Consider the following 24,418-nt stretch of genomic DNA (forward strand, 5'->3'; position numbering starts at 1 on the left):
AGTCCCTTGTATGTCTGATGAGCTCTATGCAGAGCTTTGTGTTCTAGATTCCGTTCTGTTTTTCTGACTTCTCATCCATGGTTTCTGCCTTGGCTTGTGGGAATCACCATGGGAGGAGGAGGAGGGGAGCACGTGAGGCAGGGGTTTTGGAGAAGAGGACACTGCCAATCAGAGTACGGAGATGAACTCTCTAAGAATCCTGACTTACTGTACCCCAGTGTTAGAAGGGAACTTAAGGGTCCCACCCCTACTAGAATTCCAGAATCCCTTCCAATGTTCCTAGCAAGTGGTATCCTCCTGTGAACACTGCTGGGGATGTGGATAGCAGGAACTCTCACTAATCCTGGAGGCAGGTCTTTGGTGACGTGATCTCTGATGGTTAAGACTTGGAACCTACTGATCCTAGGCCTTTTCCCTGAAGCCACAGAGGATGACAGAATTCTGTGTGACAGATCTTAAATTTTTCTGAAGACAGCTGTCATGCCCTAAGTATGTCTAGGGTAGACATTCTTGGTCCCTTCTATAATTCTTTGGCCATCTTAGTTTCAACTATTCTCAAAAGTGTTCTGGGTGGCTTTTTTATCATTGTGTGGCACCAGTATTGAAGTCCATCCCTGAGATGCGACAATCAGCCCAGAATGGGCCAGGCTGAGCCCCCAGCCCTTGGTTTGGCCACCATGATCTGTTACAGTGGTAAAGATGTTTACTACTCTCTCCACTTCTGTGGGGCGGTTCATCTCTATACCATTCTTGATACGCACTGAGCTGTCAGACAATTAAGCTGGGGCTGAGGGGGCTCCTGGGATGCCCGCTTTTTACTTGCAAAACCTGGACAGTCCCAATGCTAAAACCGGGAAAGTGCCGACCCAGGACAAGTTGTCCACTCTATGAAGGACACTGAGCCCTTTCCACACGTGCAACATGCATCTCCTAAGTTGACAAAGCTCCTCCTTGCTCAATCTTTATGCCAACTAGGAAGCCAAGTTGTCCAGCCAGAGACGTGGGGGGTACCTTCCCGGTGTCCAGTTCTCAGGGTGCTGCCGTGAAATATTTTGAATGGAGTGATCTCATCGGGCAGGCAGGGGCCCTGAGCAGCGGTTCCGGGGCACACTCCGGGCACCAGCCCTTACCAGCTTGCCCATGCACCGCTGGGGTGCCAGGCCGTCCATGCACTTGTGGTGGACACTCATCTTACAGGCCTTGCAGCGCAGTCCATGCTTAGCATTTGTTCCTGTCAGATACATGGTGAGCTTTGGTTAGGATACAACCTACTCTTCCCTGGCAACTTGTATGAAATCACTGAAAAAGTGGCCATTCCCATAACCCAGCTAATTCCTCTTTCCTGTGATGTTTATATGAACATTTAAAAATGGACAAAATATTACAGAAGATTCTTTTACCTTCTTCCATATTTTCTACCCAAAGTATCAGCTCTGGTTTCCTTCTGCCCCTTTCCTGTTTATTCCTCCAGACAATCTCAACCTCCTCTGCTTTCATTGCTCACTCAATTCAAGCTCGCAAATCCCACTTTCTTTGCTCTTCATATGGATCACATTTCTGCTCTTCTGTGTATCTTGCTGAGTCGTCCAAGTCCTGAAATTCTACCCATTTTTACCTGAATTCCCATCACACAGTCTGAACTATTGGGCAAACTCTCTGGAAAATGACCAATAAAGGGGCAACAGCGTGGTCTGTGTGAAAGTGGGGCTGATGATGGTCTAAAGTGGGGGATAGAGGGCTCGATCAGACACCAGCCCCTGCCTGGGGGAAAAGGAAGAGGAGGTGGGGGGTAGTGAAACTACCCCTGCAGTGAGTCACTTAGTGTCCTGGGACAGGGTGCCATAACGGGTGAGAAGAAAGAAAGCAGAGGAGGGAGGAGAGGCAGAGAGTCATCCTGGCCACTGTGTCCAAAATCTTGGCCTGTACCAAGGCCCAAGGCAGCAGCACTGGAGAGGCATCGGGAGGACAGACCAGAGGGCGGGATGTGGGAGCTTCAGGAAGACGGGAGTGGTGCTGGGCACCTCATTTGTTGTTTTAGAAAGTGGCTGGATGGAGGCGAAGAGAGGATGTTAAAATGGGATGTCTTCTGTCTCCACTGACTCCAGGACAGAGGATACAGGACAAGAGGTGCCATCTACTCTGACTTATGAAAAGGAGGTAGTAGGCTTCCAAGGAGGTCTTAAAAATGAGGCGCCAAAATGGATTTCACAGCGCTTAGGTGACCAAGCAAATCAAGCCTATTGGAAAAGCAGAAGGGAGGTGGGAGACTGGAGGGAGAATTTCTTTGTAGAGTTGTTGAGGCACTATTAGTTTTATCCCTAAAACTATGCTTCTCTACATAATGAGAAGAAGGAGGTGCTTTCTTCTCTTCTCAGTCTCCTCCTACTGAGAGGGATTTTGAGGAGATTTGGACACAAGGCTGTGGCCACACCCATGGGAGCGTGTAGGTGAGGGATATGGGTGACCAGTGGTCCTGCCAGCCTACCAAGGAGAAACAGCCATATAGGCAAGGCCCGCACCTTAAAAGCTTGTCAGCAAAAGGATGTGTGAATACTTTCCATGGATCACGTGGAATGCTGCCCAAGAAGACCAGCTGGAAAGGCAACGAGCCTCCCTCAGTAGGAATTAATATGTCCATAGGCCCTGACACATGAGGTCACAGGTCTCCCGGTATATCATAGCTGACCACAGACACAAAGCGAGGACAGCCCAACACACATAAAATCCACCCTCTTCTCCACCACTGCCTCCTCCAAACCATCACCACGCCTTGTCCAGACCAATTCCTGACTGAATTGCCTTATCCATTTTTGCCTTCCTCCACTGTGTGTAGAACCTCCTACTTAATGGTCTCTCGGTAGGTTCTCCCTGCTTTTCTGATGTTATACAAAATGCTCACCATGGTGGCGAGACTTTGTATGATTTGGTGGGAGCCCATTTCTAACTTTGTCTCAGGCCGACCCCTCTTGCTCACCAGGGTCTAGCCACATGACCTTCTTCAAGTTCCTTAAATGCATGAGCTCTTGAATCCCTCAGGGTCTTTACACATGCTGCCCTGTGTGCCTGCAATGCTTGTCTGTAGCTCCTCACTTGTTTCACTGTCCTCATCCTTAGGGCCGCTTGTCACTTCTTCAATGAGGCCTTCTTGGGAACATTCCCCCTCCTCCACTCTAAATTATCTCTTTTTCCTGTTAGTCTTTTCACAGCGCTCTGTTATTATCTTTCACAGGATTTATCACAGTTTTTATTTATTTGAGAGTCGTTTTTGTCTTTTCCTCTGGACTATGAACTCAATGAGGCTAAGGACTGAGTCTGTCCATTTGCTATTGTATACCCAGCTCTGGGTATGATGCCCAATAAATATGTATTAAAGAAATTAATGAACGAATTCTTTTGTAGTCAGTCACACACACAATGAAATCAGTGGTGACTGATTTAGATAATTAATTTAAGTTGATTTCATCGATGGTGTAGGAATGGCATTCAAGAGCTGAAAGAGGACTTGGAGATCATCTATGTGTATGATTTTATTTTATATTATTTTTTTAACATCTTTATTGGAGTATAATTGCTTTACAATGGTGTATGTGTATGATTTTATTTCACAGACGAGAAGCCTGAGGGTCCAAGCAGTAGAATGACTTGCCTCAGGTCAGAGGAGGTCCTGCTTAGTTTCACTCTTTCCCTGCTTGACCCAAACATTTCCTCCTTTTATTTGGCTTGTTTAACCTACATGAGGATGCAGTTGAGGATAATGAGATGATAAAATAGGGACTATGAGAACCTGACAGTCAGCTGAGAAAAGCAACAGGAAAACTCTTGACTGGACAAAGCCCTAGAAACCCTTCAGGAGGTATTACCTGAAAACTCCCTTCACGAAGGCAACATTTAACACAAAGTGTGTCTGCTGTTATAAACACAGAAAGTCGAAGTGACATATAAACACACCATAAATTACTGGGTATGTGTGCTTGTTCATAAATACTAGTTGGAAAATCTCTTTTTCATTTTGAGAATAACCACTTAGCTGAAAGATTGCAATGTCTTCAAAAGACTGGACTTTGAAGGCAGTAACTTAATTTTTGTTTTCAAATAGAGAATGCTATTTGTGCTTTATGTGAGAATGTAAGTAAAAGCTTCAAAGAGGAAAGTTATTTCATTGTGTGCTGGACTCTGAAATAGAGCCATTATATATTAAGGTATATTTTCCTTCAGACCTGAACACCATAATTTCACTTTTCCTTGCTTGTTCTAAAACACTCCACTGTATGAGTCAGACCACCGGCAATTATTTGGTTTTAGGTGTTCCAATTTCTACCATGGAATAACAAAAGTGATTGAAGAGGCAAGCTTGTATTCTGTGGCTCAGAGACTAGTTCAAAGGAATAATTTACATCCCAGCAGTGGCATTAGTTTACTGTAGCAAGATATGGAGAAGCTATAATCTAAGTTGTTTTATCACCACTGATCTGCATCACAAAGGCATCACTGAATGTGACCGTTATGCCTCAGTAGGGTGGGAAAAACATGATTTTAAATTTGAATCTGTCTCATGTGGGCTCTTTAAACTTAAGAAAACTACTAACATTCTTGGAGCTTCAGCTGTCTCATCATCAAATGGGAATAGTACTAACTACTCTCAGGGATGCTAATAGTAATAGCATCATAATATATGCAAAGGGGATGGCATGGGTTTACACACTTGGAAAAATAAAGATATTACTGGATTTTGAGTAAATATGGTGGACTGGCAACAGGAGTTTCCCACTTATTCATACCAAAACCCCACTAAAATTAGCAAGAATAAAAAAATGGTATAAACGCCCAAATAACAGAGTTACTGGGAGGAGTGGCAAGAGTAGAAGAAAGTTCAACATACATTTGGAAGATAGCAACTGAAGGTGTGGTAAGCAATTTAGCAGAAGAGAGGAAGATTGGATTTCCCAATAGCAGCTTGGAAACTAGAAAGTCATGGAGCTTCAAAAACTGTGGAATTTCAAAATTCTGCAAGAAGAAAATTTCCAACCTAGAATTTTATACCCAGCCAAATTACTAACAAGTATGAAGGCAGAATAAACACATATTCAGATCCTCAGGAGTTAAAAATATTTAACTTTCCATACACGCTTTCTTAGAAAACTACTGAAGAATGTGCCTTAGAAAGATGAAGAAATAAATCAAGGAAGAGGAAAATATCAGACTCAGTGTGCAACACAAGAACAACATAGAGGACAGGTAAATGATATGCCCATATGACAACACAGTAATAGCCCTAGACAGGAGCCACAGATGAAGTGAGGCAGTAGACTTGGGAAAAAATGGAACTTAAACATTTATAGAGCTTTTTTAGATTTGGATATCATAATAGATATGGCATTAGACAGATATATGAGAGTATATAAAAAAAAACAATTATAGGTGCATGAAGAGTCAAGGCAATGAAAAAGGCAATTTCCAGTATGAAGCAACATAAAACCTGTGTAAGGAAAGAAACGTAATCATGGTACAATACTAGAATCAGAAGTGAGCAATGGTCATAATAGTGTATAAAGTGACTAGTTAACACAAAATTGTGATAAAACTACTTGGGAAGATGAGAGAGCAAGGGAGCAGCAGACTGTGATGTGACTCTTGTGGGAAAGTGAGAGTGAGGAAGAAGTGAACAAGCAGGGGTTGCTGGAGGGGTTAGAGCTGAATCCTCATCCTCTATAGCAGGAAGCCAAGACATGTTTGATTCATCAATAAATAGTAGTAGAAGCACAGGATTTAGAAATACTGAAATGAATGCCAGAAGCAACAATTAAAAAGGATGAAAGTGGTTGCCTTTCAGAAGCGAGTCTGGGTTATAGGATGAGACAGTTTCCATTGTAGTATTTTCAGTACCATCAGTACCACCTTTAAACTAGTCTCATGTACTACTGTGACAAAAAGCAAAGTTGAACTTGCAGGAAACCAGGTCAAGTCAGCCCCTTGGAATGCTGTGGTCCTTGGAATATGGAGATATAGTGAAGACATGGGGCCAGATCTTCACAGAAACCATCAGTTCTTCCCTGGGATATGAACTTCTAGGAAAATCGAAGATAGTTCTATGAGTTACAGTTGAAAATTGTTAAGAATGTGACTTATGATATTGAGATGGATTTTGGAATGGATCAATGCAAACCAATACAACACTGATTAACTGCTGGGCACTGAGACATTTTATGAGCCTGGTATCATTTGCCACTATGGATAAGTGAGCTGTCCATAGAAAACCAAGTGTTGAAGCTCCAGTGAATGAAGAAGTTTATATATAGATGTTAGGAGAAAATATTGAAGGGGTTTTCTCAATGCAAATGGCTGAATCAACTACATTGGATGACAGGCTTTTTAAAAGAAATGATATCGATTACAGATATCTATAAAACAATTGGCCAGACTAATTTTGATAAGATTTTGCCATCGAGGCATTGCTTACCTCTTGGTTGAATTTCATATAGTATCAGAGTTAAAGATAAAACAATTGTTGCCCTTGAGATCACTTACCTAGAGGAACAATATGGAGAATGGGTAAAAATAAGAAAAAGAAATGTGTAAGAAAAGAAATGTAATCAGTACGGTACTTAATCAGCGGTGAACAATAGTTAACATTGTTACTGATAATTAGTTTGCTTCCAGATTGTACAACCATGGCATCACTCCTACAATTTATTTGATAAAATTAATGTAAATTAGACAAGAAAGGTACCTTACTATGATATGGGAAAAAAAACTTTAAAAAATCTAGAAATAAATAATATATACGTTATAAATATGAATATCTAGAAATAGATTCATAAATATTTCTTGGATTACATAAAATATATATAAATGATTCAAAGGTAAATATAGATGAGATAGTTCAAAGATGTTCTAGGCCCCTGTTCTTATCGGTTTAGCTACTGGATTCCCCTCAGCCTCTGGCAGTACAGGCCATGGCTGGGAGAGGAGACTGCAAGGGATCAGGAGATCGCTTGCATCAAGAGTCTGCAAAGCCTCGGAGGGCCAGAAGCCAGGCTCACAGAAGGGCCTCAGAGCCACAGATGAGAGCAAAAGTGGAGGGTGTGTTTTCAGTGCCTGGGCAGACCAGAGGCATTTAAGGGCTAGGGACTATGCAAACAGTAGTAAAGATGACAGAGTTAGTATTTTTAAACTAAAGGCCTTAACAAAACCTCCGCTGGGTGATAAAAACCGGCATTATAATGCAGCTAGCATTATTCATGGGCCATTTGCCTTTGAATAAACACTAACGCAAGGAATGAAACAGAATTCCGTAGGATTCCCTCCCCGATGGGACCTCTGCTGACTCTCCTTGCTTCATTTTCAATATGCTCCACCTTGAGCTACTCCTTGGTTTTACCAGATCATTTGTGGCTCCTGGCAAGGGTGGCCGGCTCATGCCGCTTGAGCGTTGCTCACATTGCCTCCTCTGCCTTTCTTGCTCAGTTGCTAAACAGCTTCCCATTTTCTTGAAGCCCTTTTAAGGATTTTCCAAAGCCTCCTGCACACACACTCTCCCCGCTTCCATCACCTCAGGACTGACACTCTCCTCTGTTTCCAGGTCCCTTTCACAAAAGGCCCTTGACTTGGAGTGATGGCTTATTCACCTCTAGAACTCCTGTGGCCAGGAAAGGGCTTGGAACAAAGAACATTCCTGTCCGTGAGGAATGATCAGCCTACTCAGACCTGGGCCAGAGAAGCGCCCAGGCTGAGAGAATGCTGGGGTTCTGCCCCACTCATGCTGTGGAAGGAGTGAGGTTCCTTCTTGTGGCCCCTGGCTCCTGGAGGCGTGCGTGACTACGGGGTTCTAGTCGCCTGCAGATCTTTACTGCCTGGGCTCCCAGCTGGTCAGTCTTGCTTTTCATGCCAAAGTTCCAATGTGACTGCATCCTGGTTTGTTGGGACCCAGAACTCTCCAAGCTCCCGGTTGACCCTACAATCCAGGCCAGAATACTGTTCCATCTGATGACTGCCTGACCTAGGAAGGGGCTGAAAGCCGACTCTGGGAATCACTCCTTCCATCTCTGCTACTGATTCCTCAAACCCTCCTCAAAGCAGATGCTGATAACTATCTGGACCTGTCCTCATAGTGTGGTGTACTAGAAAGAGTGTGAGCTTCAGAATTCGAGCAATACAGCTTAAACTGCCCCCAAACTTCGGAAATCACTCAATAGTTAGAAAGTTTTCTGATAAAGGGGAAAAAACGGGAACATTTTCCCCATCACAGTTGAACTCTACTCATGAGAACTTGATGAAAAATAACCCATGCTATCTGTCCCCTACTATGAGTTCAATTGAACAAGATGGTTTGAAGACCCCTGGGCCATCTTTCCCTGACTATATTCCCCACTCCCTGCCACATTACATCTTTTCCAACTCCTTCCTAGCTTAAAAAAATTAATGGCATTCATTGTTTATAAATGCTTCTGTTGATCTTTCCTATTTCGGTTTCTGACTCCTAGTGGAAAAACTCTCCCTACTTCTCCCGCCCCTCACCCACACTGAGCTCCAAAAATAGCAACAGGAGTTGGGTTGGCGCAGGGCTTTGTGTTTGGAGTCCATAGCCTTTGCCCTCTGGGTCACCAGTTCACGTCCTAACACCATGGCCAGCAAGTTTTCCTTCTGTTACATGTGTGTAGCTTGAAGTTTTGAGACATGTCTTCCTGAATGATCACTTTCTCATGACCATCTGGAATACCCCTGACCTCAGTAATAATCTCTGCTGCTGTCTTCTCCTCTTCTCTGAGGTCTGCAGTTTTCACAGTCTCATTTGCTTTCTTCAGAATTGTTCTTCTAGCTTAGGGCTCAAGAATTTGTATTTATCCTCAGCTCTCCTAAGAATGGATTGGCCAATCTATGCTATACCCCGTCTCTCCATTTCCAAAGTGCTTTCCGAGGAATTTGGCATGCTATTAATCTCAACCTTTCATACATACAGATAGCTTTAATCATACTGAACAATTTTTGAGTTTTATAATCCACAAAGAACATTCACTTGTATCAATGTATTTAATTATCAGTAAATTCCATGAAGTAGGTATTGTTATTTTCAATCTCATTTGAAAGACACTGGGATTAAAAGATGCTCAACATTGTTAATTATTAGAGAAATGCAAATCAAAACTACAATGAGGTATCACCTCACACTGATCAGAATGGCTATCATGAAAAACTCTACAAATAATAAATGCTGGAGAGGATGTGGAGAAAAAGGAACCTTCCCACACTGTTGGTGGGAATGTAAATTGGTAACAGCCGCTATGGAGAACAGTATGGAGGTTCCTTAAAAAACTAAAAATTGAGCTACCATATGATCCTGCAATCCCACTCCTGGGCACATATCCAGAGAAAAACATAATTGGAAAAGACACATGCACCCCTACGTTCACAGCAGCACTATTTACAATAGCCAAGACATGGAAGTAAAACCTAAGTGTCCATTGACAGATGAATGGATAAAGAAGATGTGGTATACACACACACACACACACACACACACACACACACACACACACACACACAATGGAATATTACTCAGCCATAAAAAAGAATGAAATAATGCCATTTGCAGTAACATGGATGGACCTAGAGATGATCAGACTCAGTGAAGGAAGCCAGACAGAGAAAGACAAATATCCTATGATTATCACATATATGTGGAATCTAAAAAAATGATACAAATGAACTTATTTACAAAACAGAAATAGACTCACAGACATAGAAAGCAAATTTGTGGTTACCAAAGGGGAGCCAGCAGAGGAATAAATTAGGAATTTGCAATTAAAATATACAGATCACTATATATAAACAAGACAACCAGCAAGGACCTACTGTATAGCACAGAGAACAATCCTCAATAACTTGTAATAACCTATAATGGAAAAGAATGTAAAAAAGAATATATATTTATATATATGTATAACTGAATCACTTTGCTGTACACCTGAAACTAACACAACACTGTAAACAAACTATTTCAATAAAAATTTTAAAAAAAGAAATTGGGATTGAGAGAAGGTAAAGCAATTGTCCAAGGTCACTCCATCTACTAAGGGCAGAGCCAGAATGCAAATACCCACCCCAACCTCTCTGCCCCATTCTGCCTCTCTCCTGGCTCTCTCTTGCAGTTCTGTATTTTGAATTTGTTTGCAATGATCCACTTGTAGTTGCTCACTAGTGCCACTGACGATGACTGTCAGGGCAGTGAAAAAAGTTTCACTTCTATAAATCTGATGGGCAAATTCCTTCTTTGCCTTTGTCAGCTACTGGAGGTTTTAGAATAAGCATCAAGCTAAGGAGCTTGAGTATAATTCTTTGGGCAATCAGGTCGAGCAAGTATTCCTGAGAAAAGCAGTAATTCGATGTCAGTTTGCTTTCAGAAGAGGGTTGGCAGCAGTGTCAAGGGGAGATGAGGCGGTAGAGATGGATAAAAGAACATAGTTTAGGAAGTTCTTGAAACAGTTCACGTGAGATGTGCTGAAGCCTGGCCTGAGGCAGGAGCAGTGGGAAGAGGGGAGCAAGTTGGCCGTGGAGAAGTCACAGAAGTAGAACTGACAGAGTGTGCTGCTCATGGGTGGGGTTTCTAGAGAGAGGGGCTGGGAGAAGTCAAAGATAGCCTTGAGGCTCTGGCCAGGTAGATGGGAGCACGCAGGTGCCATGTGCCCCAGTAGGAGAGGCCAGCAGTAAAGTGGCAGGTTTTATGGGGGAAGGAGATGATTTGCTTCACTGTGGGAAGATGTAGGCATTTCAGCATCCACAAGGCATCTGAGCAGCAGAGTTCTTGTAGCTGAAGTGAGAGACCAGAGCTTGGGAAAGAGGCCGGCCAGCACCAGTACGTGCCCCCTGGGACAGCAGGACAGGAAGACAGGGACAAGCAAAGAGCCCTGAACCTTACTGCTAAGTGGGCACCACTGCTTTGGGGCACTGTCTCATTGCATCTTTATTACCACATCTATCAGAGAGATATTTTTATTTCTATTTTTAAAACGAGAAAATGGATGCTCAGAAAATGTTCCTTGAAATCTCCTTCTCAAAGAGGGCTATCAGGCTGATCTCACGTGAAGTGATATAGTCCTTCTGGGTCAGAGTCAAGCTGGTTCACTGTCCTGCCTCGGTTATAATAAGTCATTCTTGTGATTTCTCTTTATGGCATTACAGTGCTTGGATCTTAGACTGTAAGGGATCAGAATGAAGCAGATGTAAACTCTTGAAGCCATGTTCTTGCCGTGTCAATGGAAACATACATTTCCCTGATTGAAGGTAAAGTGTGTGTGTGGTAAGCACACGTGCCGGCAGGTATCTACGTGTGCACTCCTGTGCTTGCTTGTTGTCATGTTGTTGGGACGAGGAGTGTGGGGTAGCTATAGGCTTCTGGATCTTTCCAGGTAAGCTTAGCATGTGATAGAATAGTCTATGCTTTATTTTTCTGGTTCAGCAACCAGACAGTGTTTGATCAACTACAAAGAAAATGCTTTAGTATTTCTCTTCCCCTCATCTTCTGTCCTTCATAGCTGGGTCACAGTGTATAGGTGTCTCCCTTACACACACACACACGTATATACACACACACACCTGCCGGATGCTTTGAGCCCCAGACACACACAAAGGGCTGTCCTATTTTTTTTTTTTTTTTTTTTACTACTGGCCCAGTTCTGTCATTTATGTGATATCCCTGGGGCTGCACAAGCAAAGGGACCTTTCTAAAGTAGGTCAGTGGAGCGTTCCCTGCCCTGGCAGCTGAATGCAGGCACAGGATACACATCTTCCAACAGGTCTCTGCCTCCCCTGTTTTTAACAGCAGATGGCCTATTCCAGGAGATCCCTAGCTTCCAAACACGGAATTAATCATGGGTCCTTTCTACATTTCTCTGCCACGGCTTGGTCTTAACCTCAAGCAGGAAGGCATAAATCGGCAACATCACAGTCAGGAAAATGTTTTGCAGCCACAAATTTAGAAAAGGCTTAAAGTGTATCCAGAATTCACCATCTACTTTCTGTCCACCCAACTCCACCTTGATAGATTTCTCCTCCTTTCCTTCTTTCCTAGGCAGGTTTTTAATTTCTTGGTAGGTGGGACAAGGAGGAAATATATGAAGCACAGAGGGTCTCAGAAGAACATGGAAATACATATATTCAGAATCTATTGGCTATGATATTACTAAATAGCATCTAGCTGGTGACCTAGACCTTCAGAGAATGACTAAAAATGTAACAAAAGACTGCCTTGAATTATCATTCTCCCCTGTCCGGCCAGTTATTTATGCAGTGGAAATACTCTCCTGTACTGTCATTTCTTTCCACTAAGGTATGATTTTAAAAGGCTGCTGAAATACAGATCTCTTCTTTGGGGCACGAATAACATTATTTCTCTGGAAATCATGTTTATGCTGTGATTCAAGAAATCACCAAAACACCTGCAAACATCATGATGGATAATAATTTAAGAGGGACAGTCTCTTTCCCTTGGCTACCTTTTTTTTCACAATTTTCCCCTCAAATTTGGCCACTTAAGACTTTGGTCAGTTACTAGTAAAATAAACAGTTCACAGGAATGAAGTCCCTCATTTTCTTTCGTACACTGATAGGATAGCAGCAGTATCTGACAGGCTGGGAAATTTTTATTTTATTTTTTATGCATATAAAGATTCTCTCGTCACCACCTGGTCCCTCTCTTATTCTCAAGAATCATGAGATGTTTAAGGACAGGGTGGGAGGCAGTGCCCATGCCTTCCTAATGTCAGCAGATGTGTACCTTAAGAAAAACAACTTTAGGAACAGATGTGGAAGTATGGCTAACATCACTGAGATGAACCAGCCTCTTAACAGTTCCTTTGGGTGCCCGACTTCCCCAACTAGTCCCCCAAACAGGACTCAGATATTCTCCCATCAGTGATGTGGCTTTGGGACATCCCAGTCTGATGCTCTGGATGGGGGTGTGGGATGGGATGGCCTTGGAAGGCCAGTGAGAGCATCACGAGGCCTGTTAAACCCACCCTCCCCAGTGGACACTGCAGCATCTGCATGGGAGGAGGCCCAGCAGGTCTTCATTTGAAAGAGTGAGGGGCTCCTCCTCACTTCTTCCAGTTTCTAGATAATTCTGGTCTCTTCTCCTTTGGTACCTCTCAGTGTCCTCACTTGAATTTATGAAGGTATTAGACATCAGCACCGGGCCGGTACACAGTTGGTGTTCAATGTTTGATGGATCCATGGCTGTTGAGATTACCTGCAGTTCTACCTTCTTAATTGTGAATATTTTTCTGTGTATAATAAAAATAATCATAACCATAATTCTGATAATAGTCATCAATGGTTGAGCAGTCATTTATCTATTCATTCATTCAACAGATTCATACTGAACACCTGTTACAGGATGGGTGCCAGACTCAGTGCTGAGGATGCTACAGTGAACACAACACACCACAGCCTCTGCCCTCAGGAGGTTACGCCGTCAGATTTGCCATTCACCTCGTCTACGTGACTGCATTAATCACCTGTCTCCTTTGCTCCTTTCACAGTGTTGTAAGGGAAGATGCATTTTAAAGAATTATATTATACTAAACAGAAGACAATTATAGACAGCATCTGCTTTTGGTTGACAATAAAATACAAGAGAACTAGATATTACAATAAAGGAGTCAAAAGAAGGAATAGGGACTTCCCTGGTGGTCCAGTGGTTAAGACTCCGCGCTTCCATTGCAGGGGGTGAGGGTTTGATCCCTGGTTGGGGAACTAAGATCCCACATGCTGAGTGGTTCAGGGGGCCAAAAAAAAAAAGAAGGAATAAAAAACCTGGAAGAATGCATGGGGAATACAGGACAGCAAAAAAATAAAATTTCACAATCAAAATCCTTATTAGAAGAAGTGAAGGTTAGAACTGATAGTACAGATGATTTAGTTACTATCATAAAGCAGCAGTTCTCAGATCTTTGGATTTCATGGACTAAAGTAAAAGGGGAGAGCGTGCAACTAGCTTCAGTGAGAGCAGAGTGGACAGAGGACAAAGCCACAGAACAGGCTGAGGGACATTAAGTGGAAACCGCACGAATTCCCGGATTGGACTCTGCTCACCATTCTGCCCCAATCTGCAAGAGATGCATGAGCCAAGCAAGGGGGCCCATGGCAATGTCCTTCCTTATGCCTTTGGTACCATATCCTCTTGAAAAATATTACTGGAAATATACTGAACAACTGAGAAACAAAAATAAGAGCTGAAGAATGGAGATGTTACGTGAGAATAGAGCTGGTGGTAAATACTAAAATCAGTTAAAACTGGAAATGTCTAAATCAATGTATAAATCTTGTTATAAAAGGTATGTATATCTTAAGATTTATTCTCAAATGTCTGAATTGCAAAACATCGGAAGAGCAATAAAAATATGGATTGACAAGAGGGCCGTACTTAATTCGCAAAAACAAGAAGTGGAAATACTATTGCTGGCACGATGGGAGTTGGGATTAAAAGTTGGATAAGCTTATCTGCAATAATAGAGGAATAAAAATATCATATTTATTTTACTTTTTAATAACTTGAAAAATGTGGAATAAAGAGTGCTTTTTGAAAACCTCAGAGGTAATTGTTAGGAGAAGAATATATTATATATCTTTCAAACTGTGGAGGTTCTAAAAGGAAAGAACATATAAATCACACATCACACACATGCACACACACACACGAACTGGAAGGAAACAGGAAACACAGAATAGAAATCATGTAGTACCAGACAAAAGGAAGCCAAATATTTCACTCATAACAATGAATACTAATGCATAAACATCTTCCATTTAAGAAGAAAAATTTAGGATGCGAAAAAAAAGAAATCTAAAATCCAATTATGCTTATTTTCAAAAGAAGCACTTAGATGACACGACAAAAAAGGTTTAAAGTTACAGGTAGATAAAGGCATATCAGGCAAGTATTAAAAAACTAAGGTGGGGGCTTCCCTGGTGGCACAGTGGTTGAGAATCTGCCTGCTAATGCGGGGGACGCGGGTTCGAGCCCTGGTCTGGATCCCACATGCTGCGGAGCAACTAAGCCCAGGCACCACAACTACTGAGCCTGCGCGTCTGGAGCCTGTGCTCCGCAACAAGAGAGGCCGCGATAGTGAAGAGGCCCGCGCACAGCAATGAAGAGTGGCCCCCGCTTGCCGCAACTAGAGAAAGCCCTCGCACAAAAACGAAGACCCAACACAGCCAAAAATAAAAATATAAAAATAAATAAATAAATAAAATATTACTATAAAAAAAAAAACTAAGGTGGAAGCATTATTATAACAGTGGGATTCATGACAGAAGTATTAAACAGGATAGGAAGCTGTTTTATTTGGCTATGGATATAATTCACAATGAAGGAATCCATGTTATGACACTTTGTGCGCTGAGTAACTTTACATGAAAATATGCAACACAAAGGAGAAATACAGAGAAAGATGACAGATGAGAAAATTGGCCTTCTGTGTCAAGCTTCCTTTTGGGCAGGCTGGAGACTTGATACACCAGGGGAATGGCTTGCAAGGGGATTAGGGAGTTTTCCATGTTCTTCTATTTCTGTTGGTTGGTATTTAAGGCAGACGATTTTTTTCCCACTCACTCACTACTCTTTTTAAAATACCCACTACATGCCGGTGGGTGCTGTGCTGCCTGCTGTGGGAATAGGCACCTGCATCAGACCAGATCATGCCTTCAAGGGGTAGACTGTTTGAGAAATGACATGACAGTTCAGAGAAAGTGGTCACCACAGGAACTGGAGAAAGCCTTTTCATTGATTTGGTGCTGGCATGGATGGAGAAATGGGGCAGGAAGGAAGGGTGTCCCAGATCTTCCAGAAGGAAGAGCAAAAACGCTGGGGCACTGACAATGGGCTCAGAACACATTAGGACCGTTGCAGGGTAGCGTGGTGAGCAATCTGGTAACACGGGCAATCCTCTCCAACTCCCATGGTCCTGTCTTCTGTTTTGGCAGCAGGTCAAGTGATACCACGCAGTCCCATGTGAGGTCCCAGAGCATAACACTAGCCCCTGACAGAAGCTGCTTCCACCTCTGTGTGAGGCTCTAACATACCTCCTTCCTTGGAGCCTACCAACATCCATTTCTGCTCAATCTTTGCTGGAAGGCATGTGGTTTACTTTTTCATTTAAGTCATTTTAAATGAGAGAGAATGTATTTCTTAAAATACTTGGCAGCAGGCGTAAAATTTCAGGAAACTAATGGAAGACGCTAGCTGAAAAGTATTTTGTGCCCCTTTAGTTAAAAGGTGCTGAGTACAATATTCTCTGAGAACACGGGATCTGAACTGAAGTCTTAATAACTCTTTAATGAACTTGCTTTTGCAGGCACTGTAAAGGCTTTCCAAACTGTGTCCATTAAAGAGAGACATGCCAAAGAGCGTTCAATGACAGCCGAGTGGAATTAGGGAAAAGAAAATCTTCAGGAGGGAGACCTCCGTTATTACCCATTTGCTCCACTGCCTCTGTTCTCCACTGATAACACTTGGTTGTCTTCAGGATAGCAGGACTTCCAAATGCTAACGTGTGCTGTGATTATACAAAGGGAGTGTACTGTACAGCATTTTCCAAACACATATTTTACTATAGAAAATCCTCCCTCCCCAAATCTACGAAGCCTACTTCTGGGATTACTTTTAGAAGCTCTTCCTTTTAGCATCTTGAACTCTGCCTCACTGTATCATCCATCATTGTGCGCCTGGGACCCCGAGCAAGTTTAAACCCTCTTCCAGATGAGATCACTTCAGCTATTTGAAGACAATGACGGTGTTCCCCAAAGTCTTCTCCCAGCCAAGCATTGCCACCTCCTGCAAACATTCCTCAGCCGGCAGGGTCACTATCTCCCTACCCTGGGTGTGCTCCAGTTTTATTTACTTTCACTTAAAACCCTGTCCCCAGAAGCAACACAACTCTCTCAAGGGGGCCAGAGAAGCAAAGAATACAAAGAAATTACTTCTGTTGGACCAGGCATTACGTTGCCTTTTTGTCCCCTAGTAGAAAAGTAGCAGTTAACTTACTGCTACTTGTAAGCAATTAAGACTCCAGAGATTAACAATCCCATAGGGCAAACCACTGAGGTCTAGGTACCACATTTTATGACGGACACATACCACAGCCCAAAGGAAAATATACATCTGAAATTTAAGAAAAATGTTCTAGAGAGCACTTGTATTTTCTTATTTATAAGCTGCACAGCTCCTAAAACAACTGTCCAGCTAAATGATTGATGGCATCTCAAGAGTTTTAATTCCATCCTGAGAATACATAGATTTTACATTTGCTTTTTAATATTCCCCTTGATTTCTGTTTGGCGTTTCCCACCAAGAAACAACTTCAACGGTGAGCAAATATTTCCATTCCAGGTGTGGTTAATGTTTCAATGTTTATGGCTTTTTCAAGCAATCGGATGAGGTCCGAACAGGTCAGGAAACAACTAAATTAATGGTCAAACAAAAGCATAGCAGAAAGGTCCTGGACTCAGTGTAATGTAATATTTCCTCTCCGTATATTATTCATTATAATGATAACACAGTGTTATAGGTACAACAATGCCAAGGTCCATCTGCATTTCAAATTCATTCCTAGTGGAGGATGTTTTTATATTGCATCTTGTAGCATTAAAGTGTGTTTACAGAGATACTGAGGCTGTTAGTGCCTCGCCTAGATTTTATTTATCTTACTGACACTGTGAGTATTGGCTCCGAATGGCTCACAGGTGCCCTTTTTCAGAGAATTGTTCTCAGCCAAATGGGATCCTCTTTGTCTGGGATGTCACACTCCCACTGCCCCCTGGGGGGCAGCCATGGCCAATGACTGAGCGACAGGAGTATACAAAGGCCAACACCCTGGTCTCAAGGTGCGGCTACTTGGCTATGATAAAATCTGTGTTCCAGAGCTCCCCCTGGGTGGGATCATGTGACGTCAACTCCAGCTGAGACCACATCCTTGCTCAGCTCCTCCCCCTGCCTGGTCCTGTTTCTCTGATTCCCCTTCTCCTGCGGGCTCTCCCCATAATAAACCACTTTCACTAGGATCTCTAACTCTGTCCTGTTTTAGGGATTCTTACCCAAGACAAAGCCATTATTGTTTTCCCCAGTGGTTGCTACTCGGACAGTTAGAAAGTAAATGCGCCTTTGCCTGCAGTGACTGTATGAGGAAACTTGACATTTTAGGCAATGAAATCCAGCCTTTTTGCTAAATATTTGTTTAGAAAATACGTGCCCATTTAATATGCTGTGTCTTCTAAGTGGCTGCCAACTAAAAGCATTTAGCCAATTTAAAAATAGTTTTGGAAACAAGGTGTCAGAATGGAGTCCCTTAGAAAAACCTCCTTAATTGACAGAGTGGACTCATGCACTGAGTTAGTTATGCTAATAGTACATACTGACTTGTTCGAGTCTTTGCAATTCCAGTGAGATGCAGATTACTGCAAGGAAATTCAATGCTCTCCTGAAACGAGTCACTGTAGACAGTTCATTGTAAAGACAGAGTGCCCTTAGATGGAATACATGTACTGGGTGTCCAGTGAAGACGAGTCCCCCGCCCTAACTCCCACTGCCAAGGCCTAAAGATGGCAAGAGTGGACTGTTTTGGTGGAGGAAGTATTTTTCTTCTAAGCAAGTACAAGAGGATTCTCCTAGTCTAAGACTGGCTCTTGAATCCTGTTGACCCAAAGGCTTGGGCATCCAGCATTGGGGCTGGTGAACACACCTAACTGCCTATTTCTCTCAAGTCTCCATGAAAGACTGGCTTGATCATCTTTGGCTTGCACAGGTGACCACATTTCTGGAAAGGAGGTGATCATAAAGGGTAGCCATGTCCTGGAGGCGGGGGGCATGCCATAGTGCCTGCTTAACCCAAGGGGCCTAACAGCAGCATCAGCAGGGGAGGAGCAGTCTCAGGTGTCAAGTCTAAGGCCAAGGGCAACGCTGGCACTAGGGAATGAGGGCATGAGTGAAGGAGCCAAGGAAATTAGAAAGAGATGGGCAGGGAATGAGGCTGGGGTCCTGGTCTACTTTTACTGCCACTTTCTGGTGGCAAATGTTCAGGCTTTCCAGCTTTAAGGCCTATGCAGCCAGGCGAGGCACACATGTGAGACCCTGTAAACCCAACTCTGAGTGTCCGTGCCAACTTAGAAATCCTAGACAGCGAGGATGCCAGATTCCGTTTATTTTTATACAAATATCCATCAGCTAGAAACTGCACAAATGAGATTTGATTTTTCTTGGCCATCATTACATAACCTTTGGTCCTCAGTTGAAAGGAAAAAACCTGCTTTAATACGTTCTCTAGAATGTCATTCTAAGGGGATAATAGCAGTGGTCTTTCCCCAGAATTTAGAAAATGAAGATAAGCTGAGGCTTAAAGAAAACAAATCTTCAGGTGATTATGTAGAGACAGGAGGTTAGGTTTGCGGAGTAAAGAAAAAGGGCAGATCAGCTGTGCTCTATCACAGATTACAAGCCCTGGGCAGTGTTTCGGGAAGGATCACGTCCCTCAGCCTCTGCTTTACCTCACTCCTCTTCCTCTCCTCGCCTCCTTCCTCTGCCTTTTCCCTCTCCCCGTTCCCTCCGGTCTCACATCACCTCTCTAATACCCTTTCTCCTTTCCTTGAAGGAGGCTACTATTTGGTTTACTTGGTTTTCATCTTTGAAAAGAGCAGTGTGCCTTGTTGACCGTTTTCTCTCTTTCTTCTCTTTCTTTTTATGTTAAAAAGGGGGTTACACTATACATTTAATTCTGAGAAGAGAAAAGTATAGTGAAATTCTCCTTAACACAAAGCATTTTTTTGGTGTGATTTTCAAAACAGAATCTTTCAAAATTGTCACTGTACTTGAGGTGTACCTGGAATCCTCTTTAGGGTAATGACTGTGGCATTCCTCAGAGGTGAACTCATTTCCATTAGTTGTTTTAAAAAGACACAGGCTGTGGGTCTTTTCACACTCGTCATGAGACTGAAAATAGAGACTCATCATCACCTATTTAAGGGTTATGAATAGCACTGCCTTGAAAAGGACCGGTGGAAATCTGTGTGGAAATTGAAAATGATGCATCAAATTCCGAAGCTAGGTAGGTAGACACAAAAACGAAGTTGGAGGCCAAACTGCCTCAGAGTTCTGAGCAAAAGACATGATGAGACCCCCTCCCTGCCATGGTAACGGTCAGATGCCAGGCATCACTTCCAGATGCAGAAGGGATGTGGAAGGTAGTTTAGCTCTAAGACTTAGTAGTGTCTCCCAGACAAAAAAGGCTCCGTAGTGCAGAGGCCATCCTAAGCCCAGTGGTAGGCTGGATTATTAACATTCTTCACTCTGTCCTTCGCAGGTGGCTTTGCTATCCCTGCTACTGAGGGCAGAGTGCACTTCTCCATCCTTGGACATGGGTTTGACCCACATCCTGGTGGAGTACCCACAGAAGTGACAGTTGGGTTCCTCCAACCCAAGGCCCTAGGAAACTCTGTATGCCTCCACTTGTCCTTGCCATTAGAAGGACATGGCATGGCAGCCCATGGGTCCAAGGAAAGGGTAAGAGATAAGGAAGAGAGAGAAGACGCAATAACTGAGCTGAGTCTGGATCAGCCAAACCCCAGGTGATCTGAAGATGCTGAGTAAGAGTAAAAGAAAGCTGTTTTGAGCACGCTGGAGTTTTAGAGTAGTTGTGATACAGCGATTTTTCGGAAATCCTTGACTGACACAAAGCACTCTTCCTAAATGTGGCCTGTTGGAAGGAAGAACATGAATAATAATAGTGACTAGAAAATGAGAGTGTAAATAGATAATGGTTTTCTGAGGATGAGGACAGGCCTGTGTGTATGGTTGCAAAAGGGGCTGGTGTTGCTCCCCATTTTGAATAAACACCCCCACACACACCCTCCCCCCGCCAACTGGGTCTTGGCCAAGGGTGAAGGACACCGCAGAACCCTGCCTTCCCGGCTACACTGGAAACCACTGATATGTCCACGTTCAATGATGACAGACACTGGTCTCTTTGGGAAGCAGCAGGGTCTCATTTCAAAGAATATCGGATAATGAAGTAGGGGAAGATCTTCAAGACGACCTATGCCTGGGAGAAGTTAAACTACTCGCTACTCATAAGGCAGGCCCTTCAATTACCGGTCAAGTGCCTCAGTTAAATGGTTATATTCTCCCTGAAATTCGTCTTTTAACTTTACCCCTTGCTCCCAACCCTTCCCTGTAAAGGCACAGAGAGTAAGTCTCTTGACTTTTCCAATATGGTATTTTAAAACACAGTTGCACATCCAAAGTCTTTTCCACACCAGACTCCCAGGGTTTCCTCACAATCTTATTTTGGCACACCACTCACCATTCTGATCACTCTTCTAGACACCTGCTTGCTCGTTCATCTCCCTCACAGAATGGGAAATGCAGAATCAGAGACAATATTTAACGTGTATGTAAAACACTGCTGTGTAGACAAGGGACTAATTATTTTGTTACCATGACATTATTTTTTTAATTATTTATGCCTAAAAAGTGTCAAAAAAATTTTTTTTGTTACACTAATTTGGTTTACCCTCTAAATAGCTTTCTCTTCCTTAGGAAAATGACTATCTTCTTGTTTAATAATAATGATAATGATATCAATTCCAATAACCTTCCTCTGCTGAGGTCTATCAGATGCCTGGTACTTCCCTTCTGCCAGTTCATTAATCCGCACAAAACCCTGAGGGTGGTATTATCATCTCCACATAAAATGAGGACACAGGTTCAAAGAAGGCAAGTCACTCGCACGAGGTCACACAGCTGCACGGGGCTCTAATCCAGGCTGTCTGGTCCTACACGCATGGTCTTTCTACCATCCTCACTCCCTCATCTCATTTCATCTGGGAAGGGAAGGGGCTAATTGTTTCATGGGAATAGCCAGGAGCAAAACATGGGTCTGTGCTCTCCCCATTCTGTGTACCATATGGAAAGGTACCTCTCTGCCCACTTCAAACTAAGATGGCCTCTCACCCAGTGACATCACAAAGCCTTTGGCTGGAATACAACTATCACATGACTGGCATCAGAGACAGGATGGAAAGGAATCAACAGAGGCCAGTCTTGTGATCTTCAACTAAGGTTTTCTTCTATTGCCATGGTGGACACTGCTGATGCCCTGCCCAGATACCCTGTACTGGGTAGGTATAGGCAGAACAATGGCCTCCCAAAGATGTCCATGTCCTAATCCCCAGAACTGGTGAGTAGTTATGTTATGTGGCAAGGGGAACTCAAGGGTGCAAATGGAAGTAAGGCTGCTAATCAGGTGACCTTGAGATGGGAAGGTTATCCTGGTTTATCCAGGTAGGTCCAGTGTAATCACAAGAATCCTTAGGAAAGGGGGAGAGTCAGGACCAAAGAGACGGTGGTGTGAGAAAGATGTGACCTGCCACTGCCATGCTTCATTGCACTGAAGATAAAAAGGGGTCACAAGCCAAGGTTTGGGCAGCCTCTAGAAGGTGGAAAAGACAAGAACATGGATTCTCCCTTAGAGCCTCCAGAAAGGAATGCAGCTCTGCGGACACCTTGATTTTAGCCCAGTGAGACTCACTGTGGACTTCTGATCTCCAGAACTATAAGATAATAAATCTGTGTGGTTTTAAGCTACCAAGTTTGTGGTAATTCGTTATAGCAGCAAAACCTCACTAATAACACTGGTGGTATCTGTGCTGGCTGCTCGTGGCTCACAGCTGTCCCTTTCTTCAGAAAATTGCCATCGGCAGAACATGAGCCACTTTGCTCAGGGATTTGAAATGACCTCCACCATGGGAGGAGGAGGGAAGCCCACTGATACCAAAGGCTGGGCTCAACGAAGGACCAACTGGTGAAATTCATGCTCCAGACTCCCACAAGATCCACCTAAGACCACTTCCTAGTTTAGTTCCTTCCCTTCTCCATCCGCTTCCCTCTCTCCCTCTTGTCCTGAGAGCACCCTCTCAGTAAATTACGTGCGCTTGAGTCCCCATGTCAGGCTCTGCTTCTAGGGAATCCGACCTGAGACAACTGTCATACTCACAAGAGGTGCTGGGCCATGGGAAATGGGTACTGAAGGGGAAACGGGGGGCTGGGAAGGGTGGGTGTCCGGGCTGAGGAGCTGGAAGGTGAGATGAATGACATATCAGGGCCACACTGGCTCCGAGCTTGGGAATCAGGCTCTTGATCTTAAAGTGTTCTTCCCTGAAGCCTTCACGGCCAAGCCCAGCGCTGCAGCATCCAGGCCGTAAGTGAGCAGGAGGTACGGCGTGGGCCTGGCATTGGGACCCCACGTGGGGAAGGCCTGTCTCTCACACCTGTTACCCTCTCGGTGGCTGTCCAGGCACTCTAGGCTTTGCTTGGCTTCACATCTGCAGGATCAGCACCGTCTCCGGAAGATAGTCCCCATCTCGGTCAGCCTTGCATCTTTTGATGTCCAGCCTCATTTCCTCTCTTAATTCCAGCCTTCTGCCCTTCAACTTCTCCTAGGGTGGGTACACCCTAACTGCCCCCTGAGAGCACACGTGGGCGTCTCCTTTCCCCTTCTCTCTTGTTCTGCAGTGACCCGTCAATCACCAGGACACGCTGCTGTTCTGGAAACAACGGGTTTCAATTCACTCTGAGTTCCACCCAAAGTACCTTTATGGTTTCCTCCATCTGTTTGGTCACTGGGTTTCCACCGTGGGACAGGCAGAAGAGTGTTTACTGCAGAATTTCTGTGCGCCTGGCTCTCAATGGCTTAGGTCTTCCTTCTAGCTGGGACATTTTATAGGTCATTCTCTTCATCTGGGCACAACCCCCGAGACGCTCAGGCTATCACCATTTCTCTGAGGTACCAGGAGTGAGTCCTTTCCAGGTCCAGAGTTGTAATCACCATTCCACCTGAACCCCTGTCCTGCCTGGGTCAGTGCCTCCCTGAGGTCTCCTGCCTTTCACAGCTGCCTGTCTCGGTCATTCACCTGTAGCTCACCAAGCCACAGACCCCCTGCCCAGGCAACCCCAGATAGACACGGCCACGCATACTGGAGAGGACCCTGCAATGCGTCACTCAGATCTCCCTGCAGAACAGAGGCGTTCGAACCCCAACTGCCCAGCACCTTGATTGCCTCCCACGGATTCCCTCTCCCTTAACTGCCCTTAGCTAAAAAGAACTACTCTGTTCAAGATTTTGCCCCCTCCCCAGGGGCTGCCCGTACCCGGTGAGAGGTGATGCAGGCGTACAAAGTCCCAGACCTCTGGCCTCAACGCGAGATGACTGTACAGGGCTTGAGAGCTCCCTGGGGATCGGCTGGAAGCTTTCTTCCATCTATACCACAACCCAGCATCTCCCTCTGCCCAGCCCTGCTTCCCTTACCTGTTGACACACACTGTTACCCCGAGCGCTCCCAAACAACCTTCCTGCATATCAGACAGGCTCAGAGTCGTCCA

General features: G+C 44.0%; 1 protein-coding gene across 4 annotated transcripts in view; it reads right to left on the bottom strand.

The window, feature by feature from the left end:
• The window catches only part of STAC (SH3 and cysteine rich domain), a 108,272-nt gene that overhangs the window by 47,149 nt on the left and 36,705 nt on the right, over nt 1-24,418 (bottom strand). For 3 of the 4 annotated variants that reach the window (XM_082348697.1, XM_082348699.1, XM_082348698.1), the window contains exon 3: nt 1,131-1,231. The exons of the other annotated variant lie outside the window; for it this stretch is intronic. In XM_082348697.1, coding sequence (XP_082204823.1) covers nt 1,131-1,231 — 101 coding nt within the window. The remainder of the gene's footprint in view (nt 1-1,130; nt 1,232-24,418) is intronic. 4 annotated transcript variants of the gene reach the window in all.

The sequence above is a fragment of the Balaenoptera borealis genome (assembly GCF_965194805.1).
Source record: "Balaenoptera borealis genome assembly, chromosome: 12".
NCBI lineage: Eukaryota > Metazoa > Chordata > Mammalia > Artiodactyla > Balaenopteridae > Balaenoptera > Balaenoptera borealis.